The sequence below is a fragment of the Macrobrachium rosenbergii genome, chromosome 2 (genome assembly GCF_040412425.1).
Source record: "Macrobrachium rosenbergii isolate ZJJX-2024 chromosome 2, ASM4041242v1, whole genome shotgun sequence".
Lineage (NCBI taxonomy): Eukaryota > Metazoa > Arthropoda > Malacostraca > Decapoda > Palaemonidae > Macrobrachium > Macrobrachium rosenbergii.
The window spans coordinates 45,048,622-45,072,592 of NC_089742.1; the positions used below are offsets into that span (position 1 = coordinate 45,048,622).

The 23,971-nt window shown below is 42.9% G+C and overlaps 1 protein-coding gene across 2 annotated transcripts in view; it reads right to left on the minus strand.

Moving 5' to 3' along the window:
- Window positions 1-5,659: 5,659 nt before the first annotated feature.
- Window positions 5,660-23,971, minus strand: part of LOC136846012 (protein NEDD1-like) — a 75,530-nt gene continuing 57,218 nt past the window's right edge. For both annotated transcript variants that reach the window (XM_067116632.1, XM_067116623.1), the window contains exons 13-15: window positions 12,166-12,653; window positions 11,257-11,407; window positions 5,660-5,855 (exon numbers count right to left, since the gene is read on the minus strand). In XM_067116632.1, coding sequence (XP_066972733.1) covers window positions 12,613-12,653 — 41 coding nt within the window. In that variant the 3' untranslated portion in view covers window positions 5,660-5,855; window positions 11,257-11,407; window positions 12,166-12,612. The remainder of the gene's footprint in view (window positions 5,856-11,256; window positions 11,408-12,165; window positions 12,654-23,971) is intronic.

Below are 23,971 nucleotides of genomic sequence, written 5' to 3' on the forward strand. Positions count from 1 at the left end.
GGGTAGTCGTATCACCTGACCATATATTAGCGGGACCGCCAGTTTTGAATTTTCTGTCGAGATCGAGAATTACAGCTATATGTAAACAACAGGTAAGTATGATATAAAATCTTATTTTATTATAAAAATGTCATGTTTAGCTGGCAGGACACTAGTGGATCCAGAAAAATTTCCTTGGGGGCCACCAATTCACACATATATATTTCTTTAATAATTTTTATTTTTTCTATTTTTAAATTTATCTAAATCTTTAATATTTTATAATTATTTTTCATGGGGGCACGTGCCCAGGTGGCCCTCCCCCCTGGATGATTACCAGTTCTTACCAACTCTCACTGTATGCTTATGGCCGAGAAGTCTGATTACTTTAACAGAAACTGTTTGCATTTTGTATAAATGTATTGTGTTAATGTTTAGTAACATATAAAAAAAAAATACCACTTATTTTTATCACTAAACCAACATCCATATTGGCTAACAAAGAAAGTCAGATAGTCCACACCTACAGTGAAAGTATTATAGTGTATCTCAGAATAATTGTTTATGCAGTCATCAAGTGGGTTGTAAGGGTAGTAGGTACAATAGTATTAGCACATGCTTATTTTACCCACTTCAAGCCATTTTGAACCCTGCCATGATATGACAATTGACCACATAAATATTGGTGAACTGCCAATAATGAAGTGTTACATCATGTCTTAAAAAGTGTAGCAGTGTTACATGCAGTCGTGCACCTTAGGTTTGCTGTTATAACCATTGTGAGCAGAATTGAGTACAGGCTAGATCTCATTACTTGCCCTTTAGAAAATTCAGCAATCCTTGTCTGTGTACTGATTAATTGTCAAATGTAATTGTTAGTAAGTTGGCCAGTAATTGTAGGCTGTCCTTCAGTCCATTATAAGTACTTTACTTATCTGATGCTTTTGGAGTCTGGCATAATAAGTAAAACATAGTATAATGGCATAATAAGTAAAACATAGTATACCCAACACTGATATATTCAAGAACCCCCAGGTAATATGTCTAATATGTATTCTAAAACAAAGTGTACTTTACACTTTTTCATTTTAAGAAATGAACTGCAAAGTGCATGGTGGTTAAAAGGTATACCCAAGTAAAAACTATTGTAATGTTGTAGCCAATAAGTAAGAAGCCTGTTAAGTGAAGCAGTTGCTATTCAAGAAATAGTTTAGATTAATTTAGTAAAATTTTTGGTACAAATGTCAATACAATGTCATGTCCCTATGGGTCCTTGCTAAGTTACCAGAAATGTAAAGGGTATGTGCTTGAATTAAAACATTTTCATTAGCCATTTTCAGTGAAAGAAAAACCTAATACTCTTAAATGGAAAAAGAATAATCAAATACGTTTAGATGGAAAGAAAATTATGCACTCATTTCAATCTTGGCATCATAAAAAATAGAGCTGGACTAAAAATGCGAATTAATTTACAGACATGCATCCCAGCATTTTTGGTTCACTGCTATCACATTATATGCCATAGTTTTTCAGTTTTCAGGTTGACCAGTGAAACAAGATTACTTGAAAAGATTGTTTTGTCTTTTATTTGCTGTTGAAGCGTAGCGTTAGATAAGCTAATTTAGATTTTACGGTTAGGTTTCCATTTCCTTGTGGAGTAACATACCTTCAAGAAGAAAAAATAACATACTAATGCTTTCAGATAAAACCTCATTCATCACAATTGTATATATACGGGAACTTTAATTACTCTTATCCTAACTATCATAATTACTGTTATCCTAACTATCGTGATAAATTTATATATTAAAGGTAGGAACCTTGGAAGGATGTTTTTCAAAGACCCAAACTATATGGTTTTTAGAATTCCAGGTTTCCAAAGTAACTTTGTTGTACTGTTACCCACCAACTGAATGCCATTGCAGTATGTGCCAAATTTTTGGACTAGGAGGAAAAGTTTTTTCAGACCTAAATTACATACTTAAAATTTCAGGTCACCAAAGTACTTGGACGTACTGGTTCCCAGGGACAGTGTACACAAGTACGTGTTGAGTTTTTGGACGAGTCTCAGCGTTCTATTATTCGTAACGTCAAGGGGCCTGTTCGTGAAGGAGACATCCTAACGCTCCTTGAATCTGAGAGAGAAGCCAGAAGATTAAGATGAATCATCACGCATGATCACCACATCCGTTATTTACAACTATCCATTGGTAAATATCCATCCATGAAGTATTTTATTTTGTGAATGCAATATACTATACTGTTTTTCTGTCTGAATAATTCAAGTACATATGTATTGTAATAGTTTTATATTACAGTTATCTTCTAGCCCGGATGTTTGTTTCTCTATGTTTCAATTTCATTTTTGTATCATTATAACTAAATTGATTGTCCTATTTCATGCTTAATTTTTTATCTCCAGGTATAACTGTACTTTATATGGATTGGTCAAAGAGAAGACAAATGTAACTTGCAGAATTGAGTTTTTGCCAATTTCAAACTCGTTTCACATTTTGTATTTGCTTTGAACATTTATAACTCTAAAAATTTTTAAATAATTGTTTTTCTCTTTTCAGACATCTCTCTGCTGATCGTGTTCCTGAATCTTTAATAAAATGATTTAGGAAATATGTTTCATTAGTGCCCTGTAATCTTTACCTTTTGGTAGTTAAATGTCCATGAGGTAAGCAGTGCTTTGTACAGCTGTTGCATTGCATCCACTTATTTTACACTCGAAAGAAGTCCTGAATGCCATAGATTTGGGTTGTGTATTCTACACAAAATGTCTTTGAGCCTTGAAAGCTTTTATATATCAGTTATCTTGGATTTATTTTACAGTAGTAAGCTGTGTTCATGTAGTATGAATCTATATCTGTTGCAATGCTGTCAGACAAGTTGCCTGAGTTGTCATGATTATTGCACACTTGAATTTTATGTTAGGCCATTAGTACGTTAATGGCCATTTATCCCTAAAGTCTTGGTATAAAGTCTTGTTACAAAGATAACTTGAATATCTATGTTAGGCTATAAGTACGTTAATGGCTATTTATCCCTAAAGTCTTGGTATAGTCTTGTTACAAAGATAACGTGCACAAAGTAGCAACCCAAATATAAACACAAGTTGGTTGTTTTATGGACATGATCATCTAACTAGACTTTTGAGTGACTTTTTCCCTTTTGCTGTGCATAATTCAGTGACAAACGTTGGGCACTGGCTGTGAGAGCTATGAGAGTATTAGCAAGATTCCTATGTATTGGGCTGTGTAAAATCAAAAGGAACTTGCACAATCAAGTATGAAGTCTTAAATTGCCAGGCAGAGCTTAAAGATTTATGCTTTTCCTGAAAATTATTTGCCCAGGATTGTAAAGTATGCATGGAGTATAAACTCGGTATCTGAAATGTATTACAATATAAGAGCAAATGGGGAAGAAAAAAAGTAAAGTGAAGAATCTAAACCAGTTCAGAGGACAGTAAGAAAAAGAATGGCTCCAGGATTGATGAAATGGACCTTAAATGTTGGTAAATAGAAAAGTAAAAATAAATAAGTAGAATGAGCAAAGACGGGTACATAAGGCATGCAACGTGTCGCCACGTATAGGATAAAGTGTAGATGTAAAGATCCATTGTTAGAGTATGACTAGAAGATTGTATTAGAAATAGAAATGAGGCAGAGGTGAAAAGATCGGTGCATACAGACTGGGTCATGTATTTCATGGAAACACACACAGCTGGAAAATAGACCAAGATCTCAAAGACTGAAATGGTTTGAACATATGATGGGAAGTGATAAGGAACATTTATTCAAGAAGAAGTAGTATTAAAACATATGAAAATAACCCAGAGCAAAGACTTGTAGGAAGGATGAAATCTTTGTACTTGGGACATTCCAAGGACCTGGAGCTCATGGTGGTCTAGGCAGAAGTGTAAAAGAAACAGCAGTATGGAGAGAACTCATTTCACATCCAACCCCTTAGAGGTAAATGCTGATGAACACTATTCCATATGCTTTGGAGTTGAAGGCCGTCATCTTCTCTAGAATTGCCTTTAATGCATCTTGATTCCACCATTTCCAGATTTCGTACTAAAATTTTACTACTGCATTCTGTGCAACTCCTTTCGGCTGGTTCCACTGACCACTTTTCACTTTCAACTAATACTGTGCTCTTTTTTTACTTTTAAATTGCATGCATTTTTACTGTCTCTTCTTTCTATCCTTCATTATCAAATCAGCTCCCAGCAGTCTGTGGTGTGTTGAGCATACCTTTCCTGGCACAACAGTATAATACTTTCCATGATACTATCTGTACTTGTCTTATCAAAATCATTGTTTCAGCTTCTCCCCTTATGCTTGTTGTCACCCTCTTTCTTAAACAGTGTGTTAACAACTTTAGTTTTGACTCTAGCTTAAGTACAGTGCCGCTTCTCCATCTTGGTTTCTTCCTCCAAAATTACATTTCAAAGCCAACTCTTGTCAGTTTCTACAAGGCCATTTAGGTCTTCTCCTGTCCTTCTTCCTTCTGATTAACAATTCTGTCGTGGTATCTGACAACCTTTCCCTTAATTCTTGCTTTCCTTCTGTTCTTCCTGATTGTGGCAAGTAATTCAGAACATCTACAAAAATGTTCATTTTCATTTTTCTTCAATTTATTAGTCCCATATTTATCACATATGGCACTTTTATCGTTCGCTGCTCTTCCACCAAAATTCATATTTCTTGTATCAAATTTTTGAGCTAGCTCTTTTACATCTTACCTCCTGTACACAACAAAATTGCCAATGTTTCTTCTAGCCAGCATTTCCATTTCCCAACTTTTCCAACATTTATTGTGCCCATTTTAACTAAAATTCCTTTATTTTGGATTTTCCCAGGGACTCTTAATACTTACCTACTTGAAATCAACCAGCTACAGTGGGCCATTTTCTCTTCATAACTATTTTAATTTGGGGTAGTCATCTGTTTTACAAGTTTTATATGCTCTTCATAACAAATTTAACCCACCATAATTGTTCAGGCTTGGAATAGGCTGTTAATTGGTCATAATTAATTTATAGACTGTTCCAGCTATTTGGTTTATGCAGCATCTAGAGAAACATGACCAACATTAGTTGTCAGGCTAATCATAAACAGGTTCAAGTGGTAGTATCTCATCAGGTGGTTGGTGCTTTGTCTCAACTATTACCCATGTCAGGTTAGCATCAATTAAAAAAATTTTTTTGATGTAATAAAGTCCTAGAAAAGATACACTGTTGCAAATTCCTAGGCATCCACAATGAAATATATTTAATTTTCCAGCCATTTATATGCCTGAGGTTGGTTCACTACTGGTCGTTGACTGAATGACCTGACTTGCTACAATGAGTGGACAGGGTTACACAATTATGCAATCTGATGAGAAGCTATTCATAAAAAATTACTGAGCAAAACACTGAAAGACAAAGTGTACCTAGCTCATTAAACAGTATAAAATGCATGACATTTATTGTTTTCTATTGGAGTTTTCCAGGCCACATAACAGGAAGAACTTTGCTTTATTCTTTCATTTGGCTAATCAGTACTAAAGCCTATCCATATGCCAGTGTAAAATAGGGTTGTATTTATCAATCACTACGCCAAAAATTTTATCAAATTTTATTTTGCTTTGATATTTTGTCCTGAGTCATCTGTTAATGAAGCATGAATTCTAAAATCTCAGTAAACTTTAATAAATCTTTGTAAATACATTATCCAAAAACAGTACAAAAATACAAAATCTTTAAGAAGACTATATGCTATTAAAGTTACACCTCAGTCGTGCATTTTCTGTCTGCAAATCACTCATTTTCTGTAAGAGGCCATGAGTGAGACTGTGTAGATTATGGGCTTCTCCATCATTTCCTGAAAAACCATAAACATAGTTCATATTCTGTAGTCTTCTTATCATCAATAAAGTTTCACTATAGCCAGAGCTTTCTTTATTGTTAATGCTGCACAACACCCAATTGCAAACTGACCTAATTTTTATTTGGATCAAAGTTTTAAAAAGTGAATGTTCTAACTTCAATAACGGCAAAAATATATCTTGGATAGGAATGCATTTGTTTGTAATCTAATGGAAGTTTAAAAAGGCCCATATAAACACTATTTATACAAGCGGAACCATATGTTTGACCTAACTAATTAGCACTATAAGTTGTAGTTTGTAAATGGCAATTATGGCAGTTGTTAAAAAAAAAAAAAAAAAAATCAGTTCTGATTTCTAGTGTCCTAGAACACTGAAAAATCAGATTTCATCACAAATTTAATCTTTTAGACCTACTCTCAAGCAAGTGTTCCAACATATATACCCACCAGACTCGACATAGGCAAATGTGAGGACCAAAACACATGGGACAGACCCCTTTCCATTACCATCCAACTGCCGTCTACATATCTCCAGCATCATGCTGCTATATCTGTACATACCAAATATATACAGTACTGTAAACTTGTCCACTTACAAAGACAGACATTTACCAGTGATCAGGGTTGCAAGTTTAATCAAATTTGACAAATTTTTAATTAATTTTATTTTTTCATAGCTAACAAACCTGTGGTCTTAACATGAGATAAATTCTTCTATTGCCAGCTGAAATCAGTAAACATCTAAATTGTAGTATAAGGAATTAGTGGCAACAGGGTTCGGCCAATGTGATGGGAGAGGAGGCATCAGCCCTGACCTCTCACCCATGATGCTGTGATGCATCAGTTTCTTTATACCGCCTTGCTGGTTTTTCCTTCTCTTTTATCTATGTTTTCTTTGGTTTAATTGCTTGTATTGTGAAATGAGTGTTATATTGTGTGTTTGTGCTAGTTTTGCTTTTAAAAATGCAAACATGCTAGAAAAATTATCCTTACATTGAGACCCAGGTTTGTTCCACATATCACAAATATGGTTTTGTCTTTAAATGATGTTTTATGGGCCTTTTTTAACTTTCTATATCTTTGTACAGATCTTGAGGAACTTCCAGCATGTCAGCTTTTCAAGAAAATGACATTTTCATGATAAAATAATTTTTATATATACTTGTCATATGACTACATAACTATTAGTTTCACTTAACTTCGGCAGTTCATTTGAAATTGTTTTCGTGTTAATAACTAGACCCCCGCTACTACTGAAAGAATAAATTACAACAGTTCTGAAGGCAATTCGTTTGTGCCCTTCCATGGAGGGAGGTGGGAGGGCTTTGATCATGTAGTTTGCTTGTTAGTATACATAAAACTTTATTTTATCATAAAAATGTCATTTTTATATAAGTAACTTACCAAGTAACTACATGGCTAATCCACGCACTGACAGGGTGGGAAGCATGGGCATTTTCTGTCAAAACACTCAATAGGAGATGAATTTGAAATAGAAGGTAGCTTGCATTGGTGTAATGCTTGTTTTAATCTTCTGGTGAAGAGCTGCAGCAGGAAAATGCTGCCTCTAGTTGGGCTCATCTCAGCCTGCCTGTGTCGCGGCAGTAAACCGAGGAGTCATCTCTACTTCAGCGGGAGAACCTTTTGGTCGAAGGTGCTCTGAAGACTGACAAGGCCTTACAGAATAAATGCCTTGCCTGGGCTTATTACAATAAATACAACCAGAAATCCATTTACCATACAATATTAAAACCATCACCATTAAAAACCAGGACTGGTGGGTACTCCTGGTACTACGGCACCACCAGGCATCCCAAAACTCAACATCCTTGAACAAGCGAGGAGATCAGAGGATTGTTGGTATATCCCTATCCTCCTTCTCCAACACCATGCCAGCCTACCCAGGGTTCTGCATTCCTGGCTTTGTTTGTCAAAAACTGGATAAGCCTGGCTCCTACAGAACAGGAGGACCAGAACCTCACTTGCAGAGGCCGGTTTGGCAGGCTGACTTCTTGATAGGCTGCTCTGGCACCAGATTCAGCTTGTGTGGTGACTGAAATTTGGTTCTTCCTCCTCGAAAAAGGGCTGCTGTTACCTGTGAGGAGGCAGTTCTTGAGCTGAACGAGACCCGAAGTGCCACGGGTTGGTTCCTTGGCTTGCCTTACTGAATGCAACAAAGGTCCAGTGTAGAGCTCCTGTAAGTTTGGACCACGATCTGTTCTATTGTAGCTCTTGGGAATAAGGCTGCCCAATCTAAAGGAGCAAACAGGCAATCTTTGAGAGGAACGCCTTTGGGTAAGGCACACCATAGTTCCCTTTCTTAAGAACCCCATGGAGAGCCATAGGTAGCCAGCTCTCAAAGGCCATCCCTAATGGCCTTATGCTGCACACAGTACTCCCTGCCAGTCTGCAGTCAAGTCCTCTTGAAATTGTACTACAGTCTTTTTATTTTCTTGTCGGTTTAGGAAGCTGAATACTTGAAGACTTTAAAAATGTCTTTCACAGCCCGGTCTAATTCTGAAGCCGTGAACATAATCTCAATGGAGTTAGGCCAATCTCCACACTGTCTCAGGCTGGAGGAGTCCCCTTGGGAGGAGGCAGAAACTCCCAGCGATGCTTCCTAATGGAGTAAGAAGAGTACCTCCTTGGTGACAAACAGGAGGGAGGTGCTGAAAACCACTTTACCCAGCTCCCTCTTTCCTGCTAACCAACTGTCAATGCCTGCTAATGTACCTTCCTAGAGGATGAGAGAGGACCATCTTCAGTCTGGGGCCTCTACTGGCTGTCTCATCATGAAGGCTGAAGGTGATGATGGGGCCCTTGGATAGCAGAGAAAGTATCTCCAAGAGGGCCAAATACGCGACGTAGGATGATCTTGATCAGCTAAATCCGTCTGATCCTGTATAGCAGCAGGTTGCTTTTTGTAAAAGCCAAAGGATATTATCAAGCTGCCATTGGATATGTTCAACAAAGGGGATCCCTGGCGGCAGACATTGGCCAAATGTTTGGCTTCTGGCACCAAGCGTACAGACACTGGGAGCCACCGACAGTTGGGGCTGGTTGCTGATTGCTCACCCGATTCGGCTCAGACTTGCCGGGGCGATCAACACCATCCGCGCGGACACTGGGCGCCGACACAGAATGGTCGGACACTGACACGTTTCGGAAACCAGGAGCTCTGCCGCTGGACACTCTGACAACGGATGAGAATGCGCATCACAGACCGGCTCTGATCATCAAGACTGAAGTTAGGCATTCGGACACTGGGCGTTTGGACACAGAACACTTTGACACTGCACGTTAGAACACTAGACTCGGAAAAACTTAGATGAGGAATGCTGCATCAAAAGACTGGCTCTCCGTCACCAAAGTGTTATGCACAACCCTTAGGACTAACCCAAAAACTGCAGCAGGAAGAAGGGCATGCTCTTGTTCCTGGGGAATCTTACGTGGGAGCAGGGAAGCACGCTCAGTGGAAGGAGCATGCCTTTTCAATGGCCTTGACACTTTTGGTGTTTGTGCCCCTGTCCACTGGTGTCTAATCACTGGAAGACAAACATGCATCCCATGAACACCTTTCAATGGCATTCCAGAGTCCTGGGTTTGATCAACAGGCTTGGCTGGGGGCAACTACCTGTGGGCAAGCCCACCGTGGCTCCCTTGGACTTCTGGTTTGCTTCCTCCCAGGTTTGGGTGAAGTCTGACACTGACCTTTGTCTAGGAGCATCAGTGGAACAGTAGTTGCCTCCTCCACTGCACTTGCACCAACACTAATTAAACACCTGTCACAGGCTTGCGATGGCATCGGGGTTCGGAAAATGGGAGCCAGGTAACAGAGTTCAAGGAAAGGTTGGAGGGCTGGTGATTGGGAGAACACAGGAAGAGGTGTAAGTACACAGGTTGAAGCAATATCTGATTTTGGAGTAGAAACCTGACTAGTTAAACCACAGCCTTGGCTCTGGCAGCCACCTTTCTCTGTCTGTCTCTTTGAGTCTGTTGGAGATGTGCTTCCCAAAACTTTCCATTTACCCTGATCCCAGTCTTTGCATTCGTCACATTTAAGTTCAAATGAGCAAATTTGACCTCTACTATGGCAACACAAAGTGCGAGTCATCTTAGCAGCAAGTAAGTCTAGTGTGTACAGCCTTTGCTGCAATACCTAATACTAGACATTAACAGATCTGACATACTAAGTCACAATAACTCACAAGTCTGAATAATCGACTAGCTAAGCTAATAAATAGCACACTGCCAACACAAATGAATCCTTCACCAAAGGCGAAAATACAACCATCTGGCAAAATTAAAATCGGGTGCTCAACCAACTGCACAGTTGTTGACCGGCAGAAACAAACTGGGCTCTTCAGCACTGTTGTACCTATTCTTCGGTAGTGGGTGGGATCTGAATTACCTACACTAAAACAACAGCGGATTATGAATTTCAGAAATTTAGAACTGGTGCGGTTAAGTGGAAACTAACAGCTATGTAGTTACAGTAAGTTACTTATATAAAAATGTGACTTTTTAAAAAATAGAGTGCCATGGGAACACCCCAAATGACGTTATTTGGCATAGGGAAAAAGGGGGATGGTGTAGGTGGTAAGTACCAGTGGGGCTTATCATCACTAAGATAAGTGATAGAATTTTGCAAGTTAGTCCAGAATCCCTGGTACAGTGAACCCCGTGTTCTGGGGATCGACTACCCCACGAATAAGCCAAAATCCTAATACTAAAATCCTTCTAAATAAATACTTAGAACTGCCTATTTTGATAGTTTAAACACGGGAAAAACCCTGTAAAATGCTTACACCGAGTATTTTTAATAGTTTTATCACAAAAAGCATTTATTCAAGAAATTATAATGAAAATACAGTAATTAGCGCACATTTCAGTGAAAAATACAGCGAATGGGCAAATTTTCCCGAATAATGGGTAGATATGTTCTGCAGAGAAACCCCGCGAATGTGTGAGTCGCTGGCTGAGAACGCGAACACGGGGGTTTGCAATGTGTGCACTGCCAGCAGGCAATGCTCTGAACCAGCATATTAAAAAAATTTTATGAATAACCAAAAAGATATATGTTAGATAAAGCATCTCTGATTGCTGATCACAGTATGGAAAATCTCTAGTCATTAAAAAAATTTATTAAAATCTTTATGATAATGCTGAGTGAGTGTAGTTTGAAGTGCACCTCTAAAATTATACTACAATATGTTTACACGTCAGAAATTCACACACATAAAATATATATCTACAATGTACCTAATGTTGTTAAATTTTTAATGGCAAATTTACTTGAATTACCATATGCAAAAGGTAACCCAGTACCACATATTGCACAAATTGAGAATGTAAGATAATAGCAAAATATACACTAACTGAAATCAATATTTACCTTCAACTGTAAGTACTGTTTTGTAACCACAAACTGAAGGTGCATCATTCGATGATTCATGTCATCCTCAAAGTCATCCAAAACCTCCGCCATACAACTACGGATCAGTTCTACTTGCACATGTGAGATGCTGTACTTCCTACTTTGGTACCTAACAGATTATAATTGTATATTTCAGATATATAAAATATAAAACAATTTAAAACTACAAATTACTTAAATTCTTCAATTTTAAATACTGTAAGTATACACATTTTTTTGAATAGCTACATAGGAAGGATCACTATTTTAACAGCAAGGAGGAAAAAATTCTAAGGATTCCTAAAACTCAAGAGCTATGAAACCACTATATTACAGGGCTACTTTTAGTTGAATTTTGTTTAAAATCTGTGAAAAGACCATCAACTCAGTACTTATGACTGTTAAAATGGTGGGAAGACCAAAGGAAATAAAGAAAAATTACAAGTATAAAGGAATACAGCTGGAAGTCTGGTTTTCATTAATAATTCATTTTTAAAATGCAATCACATCTTGAGACTTTCGTAGGGCATTTGCAGGATTTGTTGTTGAATGGGAACTGAGAAATTGGAGCAAGGTCTGAACAGCAAGTGGAAAGAGATAGAAGAAAAATGGATGAAAATTAGCAAGAAAATAATGTAACAGGAGGGGCAAAAGGTGGCTACAAATACCCATTAGTACCATCTTGCTGTGTCCCAGTAAGAATGGACTATGAACAAAGATATTTAAGGAGCCAAGATGAGGAATTAAGTGTTAGCGCCACCAATGGCTTACCTGATATGACAGAAAAATTCTTGACATTCACTAATATACAAAGGGTGAATAAGGTGTTTAAGGTTGGCTGAAGGCTAAATGCCAAGTCTCATTTGATAAAAATTAAAACCTAATTACCTTCATAGAATTTTTGTGGGGCATCTGACAATTTGGTAGTTTTGCCATTCAGGGAGGCAAGTTGGTTCAAGTCTCCAATTTATTTAGAAAACAATTGAGTTAGTTTGATTCTTAGAGAATATTCTGAAGGACTAGAACTGAAATTTGATGACCAGAGATTGTCTGAAACTTCACTGACATATCTCATGAAGGATTTTCTTGCAGGTGAATTAATCTCCCATTTCTGATCATTAAATGGCTGCAATGGACAAAGGACTTTCTGAGGGTGTATCAAGATAGGCTGAACTTAATTTTGTGTCTTTACTGGGAGTAACAAGCACTACTGGCAATTTATTTGGGTCCACATTTTCTTTGTGCTGATTGTTCTTTGGGGATGCAACATCCTGATGCAGCTCATCAGAAAACTTGACAGACTTATTTTACAATCTTCTGTCTGAGGAATCTAGGTTAAAGCTGTAATTCATCTGCGAGACTGTTGGAAGATAACTCTGAAATGAAAATACAATAATGAACCAATTTCATTTCCTACATTGACATCTGTTTTGGTAACAAACCAAAATTATTTTTATAATAAAATAAAGTTTTAAATATACTTACCCCGTAATTACATAGCTAGCAGGCGGTCCCCGGTTTTACACACGGGGTTCCGTTCTTCTTGGCGTCATTAACCGGAAGTTGTAAATAAGCCGGAAAATCGTTGAAAATCGTCAAAAATCATAAGAAAACGCTTACTTTTAATGCTCTGGGTGCATTGAACACGCATTGAAACTGCATTATTATTGAGTTTTACATCAAAAGCCTTCAAATTATGATTATTCTGCCGTTTTGGGGCCATATTTCTTCCGTCGGATCGTGCGGCGCCGTGAACCCTGGAATGCGTCAAGCGGAAATAATTTCTGATGAATATATTTTGAAAGCGTCGTAACCTCGAACGTCGTAGGCGGAACCGTGTAAACCGAGGACTGCCTGTATTAGTTTCTTTAACCGCAGCCAAAATTTTAAAAATTGTTAGTCCGCTAGTTTTGTATAGTTATATGATGGCCGCCCATTTTCGGGTGGAAGGTACAACAGCTAAGAGCTTCAATTTGTTTATGCCCTTATGTCCAAGTGAAGGGAGCGGGTGGGCTCCGATTATGTAATTACTGCAAGTATATATAAAACTCACTTTATTATAAAAATGTCATTTTATATAAACTTACCCAGTAATTACATAGCTAGTTCCCACACTGAATGAGGTGGGAATGTTGACATATCTACCATAAGACATTGTAATAGTAATATGTTTGAGAATAGAAATTTACAACATTGAATCAATGTTGTTGAACCTTTCCTGGTAAGAGAGCTACTACAGTAAGATACTGCCTCTGGTTGGCGTCATCTTATCCAGTAGAGGCGAGGCGGTAAAGCCTTGAGGGCCTACTACTACAGTGGGTGCTTTGTAACGATGGACTAAATTCCGATGGCTAGCAAAGTGCAGCAAGACGTCCCCTGCCCAGGGCGAGTACCACACGAATAACCGAGTAAATAGTCACCATAACCAGCAAAAATCAAGTTAAAACACCAATACCCAACCATAAAACCAAAGAATGGAGGTACTCCAAGTACATAGTATTCAGGCTCCTAAAACTCAACACCCTAGGCAAGCGAAAGAGACTGAAGAAAGGACCTTGCTTTCGTTTCCGTCAATAACACCACTCCAGCCGTGTAAAACGGATCCAAGGTACTGCATTAACGTGCGTCCACGATCCCTTAAATAATGCGATGCAAACACCAACTTGCACTTCCAAAACAATGGCTTGTACAACTGACCTAAGGGATATTTTGCGCTAAACGCCAAAGACTCCTCGCTGGGTGAGCGGGTTCCGTTCTCAGTTACCACTCTGTTGGTCGTGAGTTCTAATCTCCGACCAGCCAGTGAAGAACAAGAGGAATTTGTTTCTGGTGATAAAATCATTTCTCGGTATAATGTGGTTCCGGATTCCACAATAAGCTGTAGGTCCCGTTGTTAGGTAACCAATTGGTTCTTAGCCACGTAAAAATAAATCTAATACTTGGGCCAGCCCTGGGAGAGCTGTTAATCAGCTCAGTGGTCTGTTAAACTAAGATATACTTAAGCTCTAAACAGGGGTCAGAGGGATATTTCAGAACACCAAAGGTTTCTTTAAGTACCACAAATGTCCTTCGTTCTGTGAAGATAAAACTTTTAAGTGGCCCTTACTGACAGAGTGCTTTCTTCTTCAAGAAGGACTGGTGATATGTGATGATGTCTTGTAGAGGAAGACTGAACGTTGCAGGGATGGAGAAATAATATCGAGTCATAGGTTGCTTTATTCCATACAGCAAACAGGTAAACACAGAGAGGTACTGCAAGGCATACAACTCCTTTCCAAGAGAAGCAGGAAGAGTAATCATGCGCATGCAAGGAGTATGGAGTTACATCTTGTCATGCGTTGTAAAAGACAATGTTCATGAAATAGAATACATATACATACAATAATATATGAGTAATCCACCTCCCTCCCCCTTTTGCGTTCAAAGATTATCCTGAATGTAATATACAAGTTACATACAGTGAACAATCAATTAATAGTGTGCAAAGTAAAATAATATACAGTGATTTTATCAAGTAATTATTTGCAAAAAGCAAATTGCATAATGGCACATGTGGGTTTGTACACTATGTGAGGCCTGTTTAATCTTGGAGACCTGAGGGGTTTTGGAGGGAAGTGTGACTTTCCATGCCAGGGCTAAGGACCGGGGATTAGGTTGGGAACCTGACCCGGATCAGGCACTGGATATAGGAAGGAACGGTTCGGCGTGGCACTTTCGACCACAATTTGGGAGGCGGACCTGCGTATTCGGCGGCGATTATGCGCCACCCATGATGATCCCAACCTTGTCCCCATCGGTGGGATGTCAATCCTGGATGCGGGACATGTTGGCCCCCACCTTCAGCCTCCAAGGGGGCGAGGCGTGGCGCGTGCGAGGATTTCGCTGCACCTGAGCTGCTCTGCAGAGGCTCGCGGTCACAGTCATGGCCTTTTCTTGCCAATCTTCTGTGAACGATTGAGGATGCGGAGCAGCCACACGCACGGAGAGGGTGACCATACAGTACCTGGGCAGGAGAGCGACCAGAGTGGCTGGGCGTGTTGCGAACTTTCGAGGAGGCCACGATCCAAGGCTTCGCAGTCGATGTTTCCTGTAAGGGGGCGTTTTGAGGATCAAGTGCTTGACAGCCTTGACAGCGGCCCCGCCGTCTCCATTGACTGCGGGTAGTGTGGCGGCAAGTTATGTGGTGTACACTAACGCTCTGTGAAGTCGGGCGAATTCTTTGCAGTAAACTGAGTCCTCCATCGGTGCATAGGCGCGAGGAGCACCCTCTCTGAAGTAACAGCAGGGTGCTGTATTGTCGAGGAGGCGGTGGTGTCACCCTTGCAAGGGACAACCACAGGCCAGCCGGAGAGCAGGTCAGCAACCCACAAGGACTTCCCTGCTACCTGGAAGAAGTCCGCTGGATACGACCTCAAAAAGGGCCTTGATGGGTGGTCATCATTGTGAAGGGCTCCTGCTGTTGGCTGGGGCGACGAGGGGATCTGGCAGGAGGGCTCGCGAGGCGGCGATGGTGTTGGCGATGTCGAGTCTATCCCAGGCAGAAGATGGTTTGTCGAGCCCGGCGTTTGGTAGCCCTCGGCACCTCGGTGGCAGTCGGAGTCTGAGAGTGTGGCGATGTAGAGCCGCAGGGAACCAGTATTCTTGCTCGTAGAGCATGAGGTTACCATCAGTAGAGAGAGCTTCTCGTAGCCTGTCAATGGTAATAGGGGCGTAGGTCGACCGATTTGTGGGAACTCAGTGAACTGATGCAATCACGAAGGCGAACATAAGTGGGTCTGAAGCCTGTGCCTGCTCGACATGTCCTGCAGGGTCCGGTCCGCGTCGAAGGTTGGGAGCATCCTTGTCCTGGAAGCTGTTGCAGCGTTAATGGCCCAAGCCTGACATGCGCTGTTACCTCAGCGCAGCCAGTCATATCCCTCAGAGGTCGGGTAGCTGATGGGTGCGGGAGAGTGCATCTGGGGATGCATAGAGACTTGCCAGCACGCCACACTGCAGTAAATTGGGTTACTGCGGCGCGCGCTCCTTCATTAAGCTGAAGCTGTGGTTTTCAAACCATATCCAATGTGTAACTCTGTTGATAACGGGCTGCGATCGTGGTCAGTTTGCAAGGGAAGAGTTGGCAGTCCGAGTACAGACAGCACTTTGTGAGTGCCCAAGATACTGCAAGCATCTCCAGCTCAGTGGAATTTGTGTACCTGTCTCGGCATCTGCAAGCGGGATCCACACTGGACTACTTGGAGACGACTGACCATCGGGTCCTGGAGGAGGACGTAGCCTATCCCATAAAGAGGCGATGCGTCGGTCTGAGAATGGTTGGCAGTGTTGGGTCAAAAAAGAAGCAAGAACAGGCGGGCTTGAGTACTTGCTCCACGATTTGAAGGCCTGGTCATGGTTACGTGTCCACATAAGAGCGCTTGGGAGCTCATGAGGGGCGAGGGGTTGTGCAGTCAGGGGCAATATCTGGGGTAAACTCTGCCAACTGGTTTACTAACCCCATGAAGGAACGTGAGGTCCATCAGGTTGGACAGTGTTGGGAAGTCTTGTAGAGCAACAACTCGTCCTGGATCAGCAGCGATTCCTTCTTCAGAAAGAGTGAAGCCCAGAAATTCCTCAGGTCTCTGCCACTGTGAACTTGTCTCTGTTGAGAGTGATGCGTGTTTATGCGGCGGGTGGTGTGCAGTTGTGATCCTGTGGTAGTGTGTCAGCAGGTTGTCGTCAAGATGAGAATGTCATCAACAACCTTGGCCCAGCACTTCTTCATGCCCTGAGAGCCAGGTCACCACGGTAGCAATAAGCTTCGCCAGTGGTCAAGTTGGTCCCCCGGGCGACTGCTGGAAAATCCGTGGGCGTAATAAAAGGAGTGGTGGCGGTCCTCTTCTGCTAGCTCCATCAGCCAGTAGCGTGTTGAGTGTCATGGTGGTGAAGAACTTGGCAGTGGAGTTGACAGTGTGGGAGCAGCTATGGGTGTGGGGCTAAGTGGGCTGGTCGGAGACTTGTGCATTCAACTGGTGAGATCCACGTGATGCGAACTCAGCTTGGCCTGGGACAGCGACAGAGGGTGGCACCATTCAGATGGCTCATCTCCACAAAGGCTTAATGATTCCCTGCTGGACCATAGAGTCTAGTTCATTCTTGACAGGTTCGCTGGAAAGCGTAGGGGATGTGCCGTGGGGTGGGTGGCGAATGGGACTGTATCCTCCGAGGTGAATTTTCATGGAGGCCTGCCATAGGCCTAATGGAGCTCTCCTTTGGTCTTCCTTAGACACGAGCACATCCTGGAGGGCTGGGAAATATTCTCAGGCCTCGGCGGGGTAGGCTGTTGGCGGGAGGGGTAACTCCTTACATCGGTTAACGGGTGACAGGATGGGCCTTGGAAAGCCTGAGCGGGATGATGGCCAACTCCTTGCAGAGTGCATGGGACAGGAGTGGCATCTGAACGCCTTCATGGACTTGAATCGTATGCAGGCAGGACCGCACAATGACAGGATGACGCCTTTAAAGGTACCTGGAAGCTGGTGTCATCTTTGACCTGTCTGCGTGAGGTCACTGACGTGGCAGGAGGCTAGCTCAGTCCTGGGAATGCGAAGAAATTTCAAGTGCTGGGGGCCCATCACTGATATATCAGCTCCTGTGTCAGGCAGCATCATAATCTGGGATGTCTATCCCTATAGGTGAGATTGAGGATATGGGCGATGGTGAGGGGCAAGTTGTTGTGGAAAAGGTCTCGACCTTGCACGACAGCTGGAAGACTTGTTAGAAGGGTGGCATTGGGGGCCACCTTGCAGGCACTCATCTGTTGTCTGCAACACTTCGTCGTGAGTGGCCCACTCGGCCGCAGTGTCGGCATGTGGCCTTGTGGTAGGGCACTTTGGGGTCCTGCGCCAGTGTCCTTGCCACTACAATTTCCCACATACATTGTCGGTGGCTGGGCGCGTCTGTAAGCCGTGCTTCCTTTGCAGGAAAGGCAGGGAAGAGTCTCTGTTAGGGGTTGGGTGTCACGGTAGCATCCTTGCTGCCATGTCTTTTGGTTTTCCTATAAGCAAAACGCACAACGATTTTAGAAGGAGGGGGCACGTGTAGGCGTTGGTGGCTGTCCCGTGTGGCCTCATAGGAGCGACATTCATGACCATGTGGCCAGTGGAGTTGGCACATCCAGGGCAATGAGTTTCTGGGTGAGCTCGCCCTGACTCCTATGATGATGATCATCTTCAGCTGAGTCTCTTTGCAAGCAGCAGAATGGCCAGGACAGATGTCGATTTCCTCTGCATGCTTCAGTTGGACGTAGAAATCATTGTGCTTCCTGCCCTCTGTTTGCAGAAAAGCAGGTCCCTGCATTGTAGCGCTTCATTCCACAGGTTCTTAATATGTTCCTGAGAATATTCAAGACCCCGTCCACACTCGATCCGTGTCTGGTGAGTACGTTGAGAGTGTGTTCAAGTATCCTTTTGTGTGTCTCAGGTTAAAGGGACATGAAGTTGTATCAACTGCTTCCTGGTAGGCAATGCCCCTAGGTCCACCATCATGCTGTAGTCATCCCAAGCGTCTCGCCATTCCCTAAACACTGGTATGTAGCGTCCAGGACGTAAGAGGGGCGCGGAGTCTGGGCGATGGCCTTCTGTGGGGGTAGTGGCTGGGTGGGCGTTGGCACTGAGGGTTGTGTAGAATTATTGCATGGCCCGCTGGTGTTGCTTGCTGTTAGGCAGAGTTGACTGTGAGTAGCTGCAACAGGGCGGTGAAAGCGTTGAGCTTCCTCCTCCTCTAAATTGTCCTCTTGGCGGCGTAGATCCTCTTCACTTGACGACGTTGTTCCTTCTCTCGACGTTGTTTCCTCCTCCTCCGATAAAAAGCTAACTCAGCCTGTCGAGATTTCCTCAAGGTATTTGGAGGAGCCTTAACTCTGCACGGACTGTGGGCTTGGTAAAGTCAAGGTGTGGTGAGCGAAGGCGGGGTTGCTAGCGTTGTAAAACCTGGTGGGTTTGATGGTCTGTTGGTGAGACTGGGTGTGGAGGCCACTGTGGTCCTCAGGTCCTGAGTCGTGTTGTATAACCTCAGGTTACGTCTTGATGTGAAGCAGAAGCCATTATGAACAGATTTCAGCAGTGTCATACACAGTTTACATGTGAGGAGAAAGATGAGGAGAATTTCTACAGTTTTAATTATAAAAGTTACTGCCAAATAATTCGCTGTGTGGCAGGCGAACACTGGCAGGTGGGGAGGAGCAGAGCAGGTCTGGTAGGCTCCTGAGGGTAGGCGGTCGGAAGGGGTTGACTGCCATCACTTTGACAGTTGACCTGACTGAAAAGTCAGTGTGTGCTTAATGATGAGGGTGGGTGGGCCGTGCCTCTCGGGCTCCCGTAGCTGGGTGGGGGTAATGGGGTCCCACTGTGTGGCTGGGAGGCACAAGAAATACAACCCACTAAAATCAAGCACTAATATTACACTGCACTGGCATTTCACAAACATTGCATAAACACTGTAAGGAGTCCTCAGAAACACCACACCAACACATGCAAAATCCTCAGGTGGTGAAAGAATATCCACAGGCAATCGTAGGGTCAGCGGCTCGTTGAAATGCTGATCGGCGTTCCTTTGAAAAGCTGGATGGTTAACTCACTGCGCCATGGTGACATGTGATGATGTCTTGTAGGAGAGAAGACTGAATGTTGCAGGATGGAAATAATATCGAGTCATAGGTTGCTTTATTTCACAGGAAAACAGGTAAACACAGAGAGGGTACTGCAAGGCGTACAACTCGCGCCAGAGAAGCAGGAAAGAGTAATCATGCGCATGTCGCGGAGTGCGGATTCATGCATATGTGCGTTGGCAAAAGACAATGTTCATGAAAATGAATGCATATACATACAATAATATATGGAGTAATCCACAGGACCCACTATCTTGGACAAGTTCTTGATCATAAAAGAATGAGGCCATGGATTTGATGGAGATTCATTCTTAGCCAGAAAGTCTAGGGAAAAGGAGCAAACTGCCCTCCCCTGAGAAAATCCTGTTTCTGTCTAAAGCATGGATTTCACTGGACCTGGACCTCTTAGCGGTGGCCAAGGTGACTAGAAAAAGAAAAAGTCTTCCTAGTTAGATGCCTTAAAGAGATAGATTGGGCTCAAAACGTAACTGGAAAGCCACTTAAGGACTATGTCTAAGTTCCAGGACAGCAAAGATTTTTTCTTCAGGCTTTGTGGTGTCAAAGGACTTAATCAGGTCAGACAAATCCTGGTTCAACGATTAGTCCATTCCTTTATGGTGGAAAACTCAGCTAAGCATAGCTCTGTATCCTTTAATGGTAGAGGTAGAAAGTCCTTTAGCGAAGTGTAGGAACAGGAGAAAGTCCACTATTTCTGCTACAGAGGTCTTAGAAGAGGACACGTTATTTTGTCTGCACCAGGACCTGAAGCTGACCATTTTGCCCTAGTAGATATTATCTGGAAGACTGTCTTCTATATTTCTCAATTGTGTCTGCAGCTCTTGAAAGTCCTTCGGAGCAGTCGCTAACAGTTTGAACCATGTTAAGGCCAGAAGACAGGTTTAGTAGAACTGACGGAAGTGAGAGTTGCCTGAGAAGTTGTTGCTTCTGTGTGGCAGCATTCTCGGAAGTCCAGAAGTTCTAGTAGGTCTGGGAACCACTCTCTTGTTGGCTAGAAGGGAGTTTAATAATATCATGGATAGGCTGATGAGACCAGGGTTGTTGATGACTTGCCTCACTAAACCGAATGGGGGAAAGGCATACAGGTCTTTGTTGGATCAATCCTGCAACATTGCATCGTCGCTATGCCAAGGGATCTGGAACTGGTGAGCAGAAGAAGAGGAAGTAGTGGTGACTTCTGGAATGCAGAACAAATCTATCATTAATTTCCCCAGAGCTTCCATCCAGTCAGACAAAACCAGTCTAATGTCCATTCTGTGAGAGGATCTGTCTTTGTCACTCAATTAGGCCTGGTGAGAATGTTGAGTCTTCCCAGAATAAAACGTGTTAGTCACTTGAGTTTCATTCTGGTGCAACCGAAGAAGAATGTCCCTTGCCGCTTCATACAAGGAGAAAGATTGGGTTCCTCCTTGTTTCTTGATGTACGCCAGTGCCGTCGTGTTGTCTGAATGCACTGCTACTGTCCTTCCCCAAATTTCTGAAGCAAAACACTGTAGGCCCAGAAATATCACCTGTAATTCCTTTACGCTGATGTGCCAGCTTTGCTGTTCCTGGGACCAGGTTCCTGACACTTCTTTTAATCCCAAAAGAGCTCCCCAACCTACGTTAGCCGCATTTGAAAAGAACTCTAGGCTGGGGATCAGATGATGAAGAGATTTCCTTTCTGATAGTCTCTTCCTGGAATTCCACCAACGAAGATCCTCCTTGATTTCCGTTGTTATCGGGAACACCAATGAGTCTGCAGACTTTTTCCCTGTTCCAGCTGGCTCTGAGGAAGAACTGGAGAAGTCTCAGGTAAAGTCTTTCCATAGTAACGGATTGTTCCATGTATGAGAGGGTACCTAGAAGACTCATTCACTGATCAGCCAAGCAACAGTTTAGATTTGGAAATTCTTCCACTGTCTGGAGACACCTTTCTATTCTCTTCAGGACTGCAAAAACCAGAGAGTGGTCATCATCCCTTAAATAAGAGAATCTTGTGAAGAGCGTCAGGAAGGACTTGTTTGGTGATGAGAAGGCCCAATTCCTGAGCAAAAGAGAGGAGTTGTGTGAATGTCACTCCGTACATTGCGCTTTTCGGCGGGAACGAGCAGCCGGTCGTCTAGATATAGAGATCTTTATCCCCATCAAATGAAGCCATTTTACTAGTGGAGCTTAATACTCAGATGAACACTTGTGGAGGCTATTTGAAGGCCTGGTTGTAGAATCCGAGAATGAGAATGTCCTCTACTAGCTCTATAACCTCTTTCTGAACAAGGGACTTCACCTCTAGCAAAGGAGCAGCAAATCTCTCCTGAGCCTGGAGGAAGTAACCTGTCAATTCGACAGGCTTTGCAGATTAGAGGAGGAATGTTCAAGAGGAGATAGTGTAGCCCTCCTTCCAGGACAGACACTATCCAAGATTCTGCTCCCTTTTGTTCCCACGTTCCCAAAAAGTGAAGGAGCCAACTCCCATCTGAATAAAGAGGACTATGTTTTTCCATTTCTTGGAGTAAGACTTTGAAGAGGACTTCTTGATGGAACGCTGTGGGAAACAGATATAAGTTCTTGTCCTAATCTAGGATCTAGAACGGGAGCTCCAAAAGGGAGTAGGTTGCAGCGGAGACAAAGACCTCGGAGGAAGAGCCAAGAATCGTTTGGGGCGTCTCAAGATTGAGTAAGCAGGTCCTGGAGGCTCTTTTCCGTGAGTCAAGAGGCGATGTTCAGTAATGGCCTGTGGAAAAAGGTATGTCTTGTCAAGGGGAGAATAGGAGGGCTGATCTGAGGCGGAGTGACAGCTTTTCAGAAGTAAAAAAGAGCACCAAAGCTCCTTCTTCTTAGAGAATACCCATGGTGTACAGACTGTCTAACTCCTGCGTGCTATCAGGCAACGCCTCTGTCAATACAGGAAAGTACTCCCAAAGAGATTCGACGAGACCTCGAGATGACAAAGAGCACTCTGTTTATTGCTTAGAGCGCCACCACCAGTCAAGGAAGCTCATCACTTTGAACACCTTAAAAATATTTTTGCAGAATGTACAAGTTCTGAGGCGAGAACAAAATTTTCTACTTCCTCCAGTGCCTTCTTAGCTGAAGAGGAAATAGCTGGTGAGAAACAGCTTTGATAAGTTGCTAGTAGGAACCTCCCAGCAGCGCCATAAATGCGCTGATGAAGACGCATCTTGATTGGGAACAACTCTTCTTCAGAAGAGAAAGGAGAAAAGCGATAAGTCAGCTGTCATCTGAGCTGCAGGAGGAGCCTTCTGAAGCAAACCAGAATATTTCCAGTCTGCTCTGAATCGGGTCAACTGGCAGAGGAACAATGTCCGACGGCACTACTAGAGCGGTGGAGGCGGGCGCCAACAGGCGCTCGGGGCACTGTGGAGACGGAGCCAGTAGCAAAGCTTGTCAAGAACGGGCGTCAATGGGCGCAGAGTAGCTGTGGAGACGGGAGCCAGTAGCAAACTTGTCAAGAACAGGCGCCACAGGCCCTCGGGCGCTGTGAGCGGGAGCCAGTAGTGAAACTTGTCCCGAGAACGAGGTGCCAATGGGCGCTCGGGGGGGCGCTGTGGAGAAGGGAGCCAATAGGAAACCTTGTTGATGAATGGGTGCCAGTGGGTGCTCAATCGCAAACGGGAGTTTGGGCGCTTCGACACTATTTGCTGGTTTAGCTGATTGTAGAGATGGAGGTGCTGGGTGCGCAACTCCTGATGCAGTAGCTCCTTTATTAGAAGACGAACGTCTCTGCGCCACAAGGCACTTAGGCGCCAATTTACGACCCTCATCAGAAGAAGCAGGAGAGAACTGTTCCAGGGTATCCCAGTGACTACACGATGGGGGCGCTGAATCCTTGCCCTTCTTACAAGGAACAGGGGAAGAAATCTCAAACTCCACTGCACGCTGCTTTAGCAGGCGTGACTTGTCCGTATAGCGCCGTGCGCACCTGGGACTAAAATCTTCGGAGTTGGAGGACATACAGTGAGCACTCACTTGAAGGCCTTTCAATGGCCTTTGGTAAGGTCTGGGATTCATCAACAGACTGAACCGAGGGCG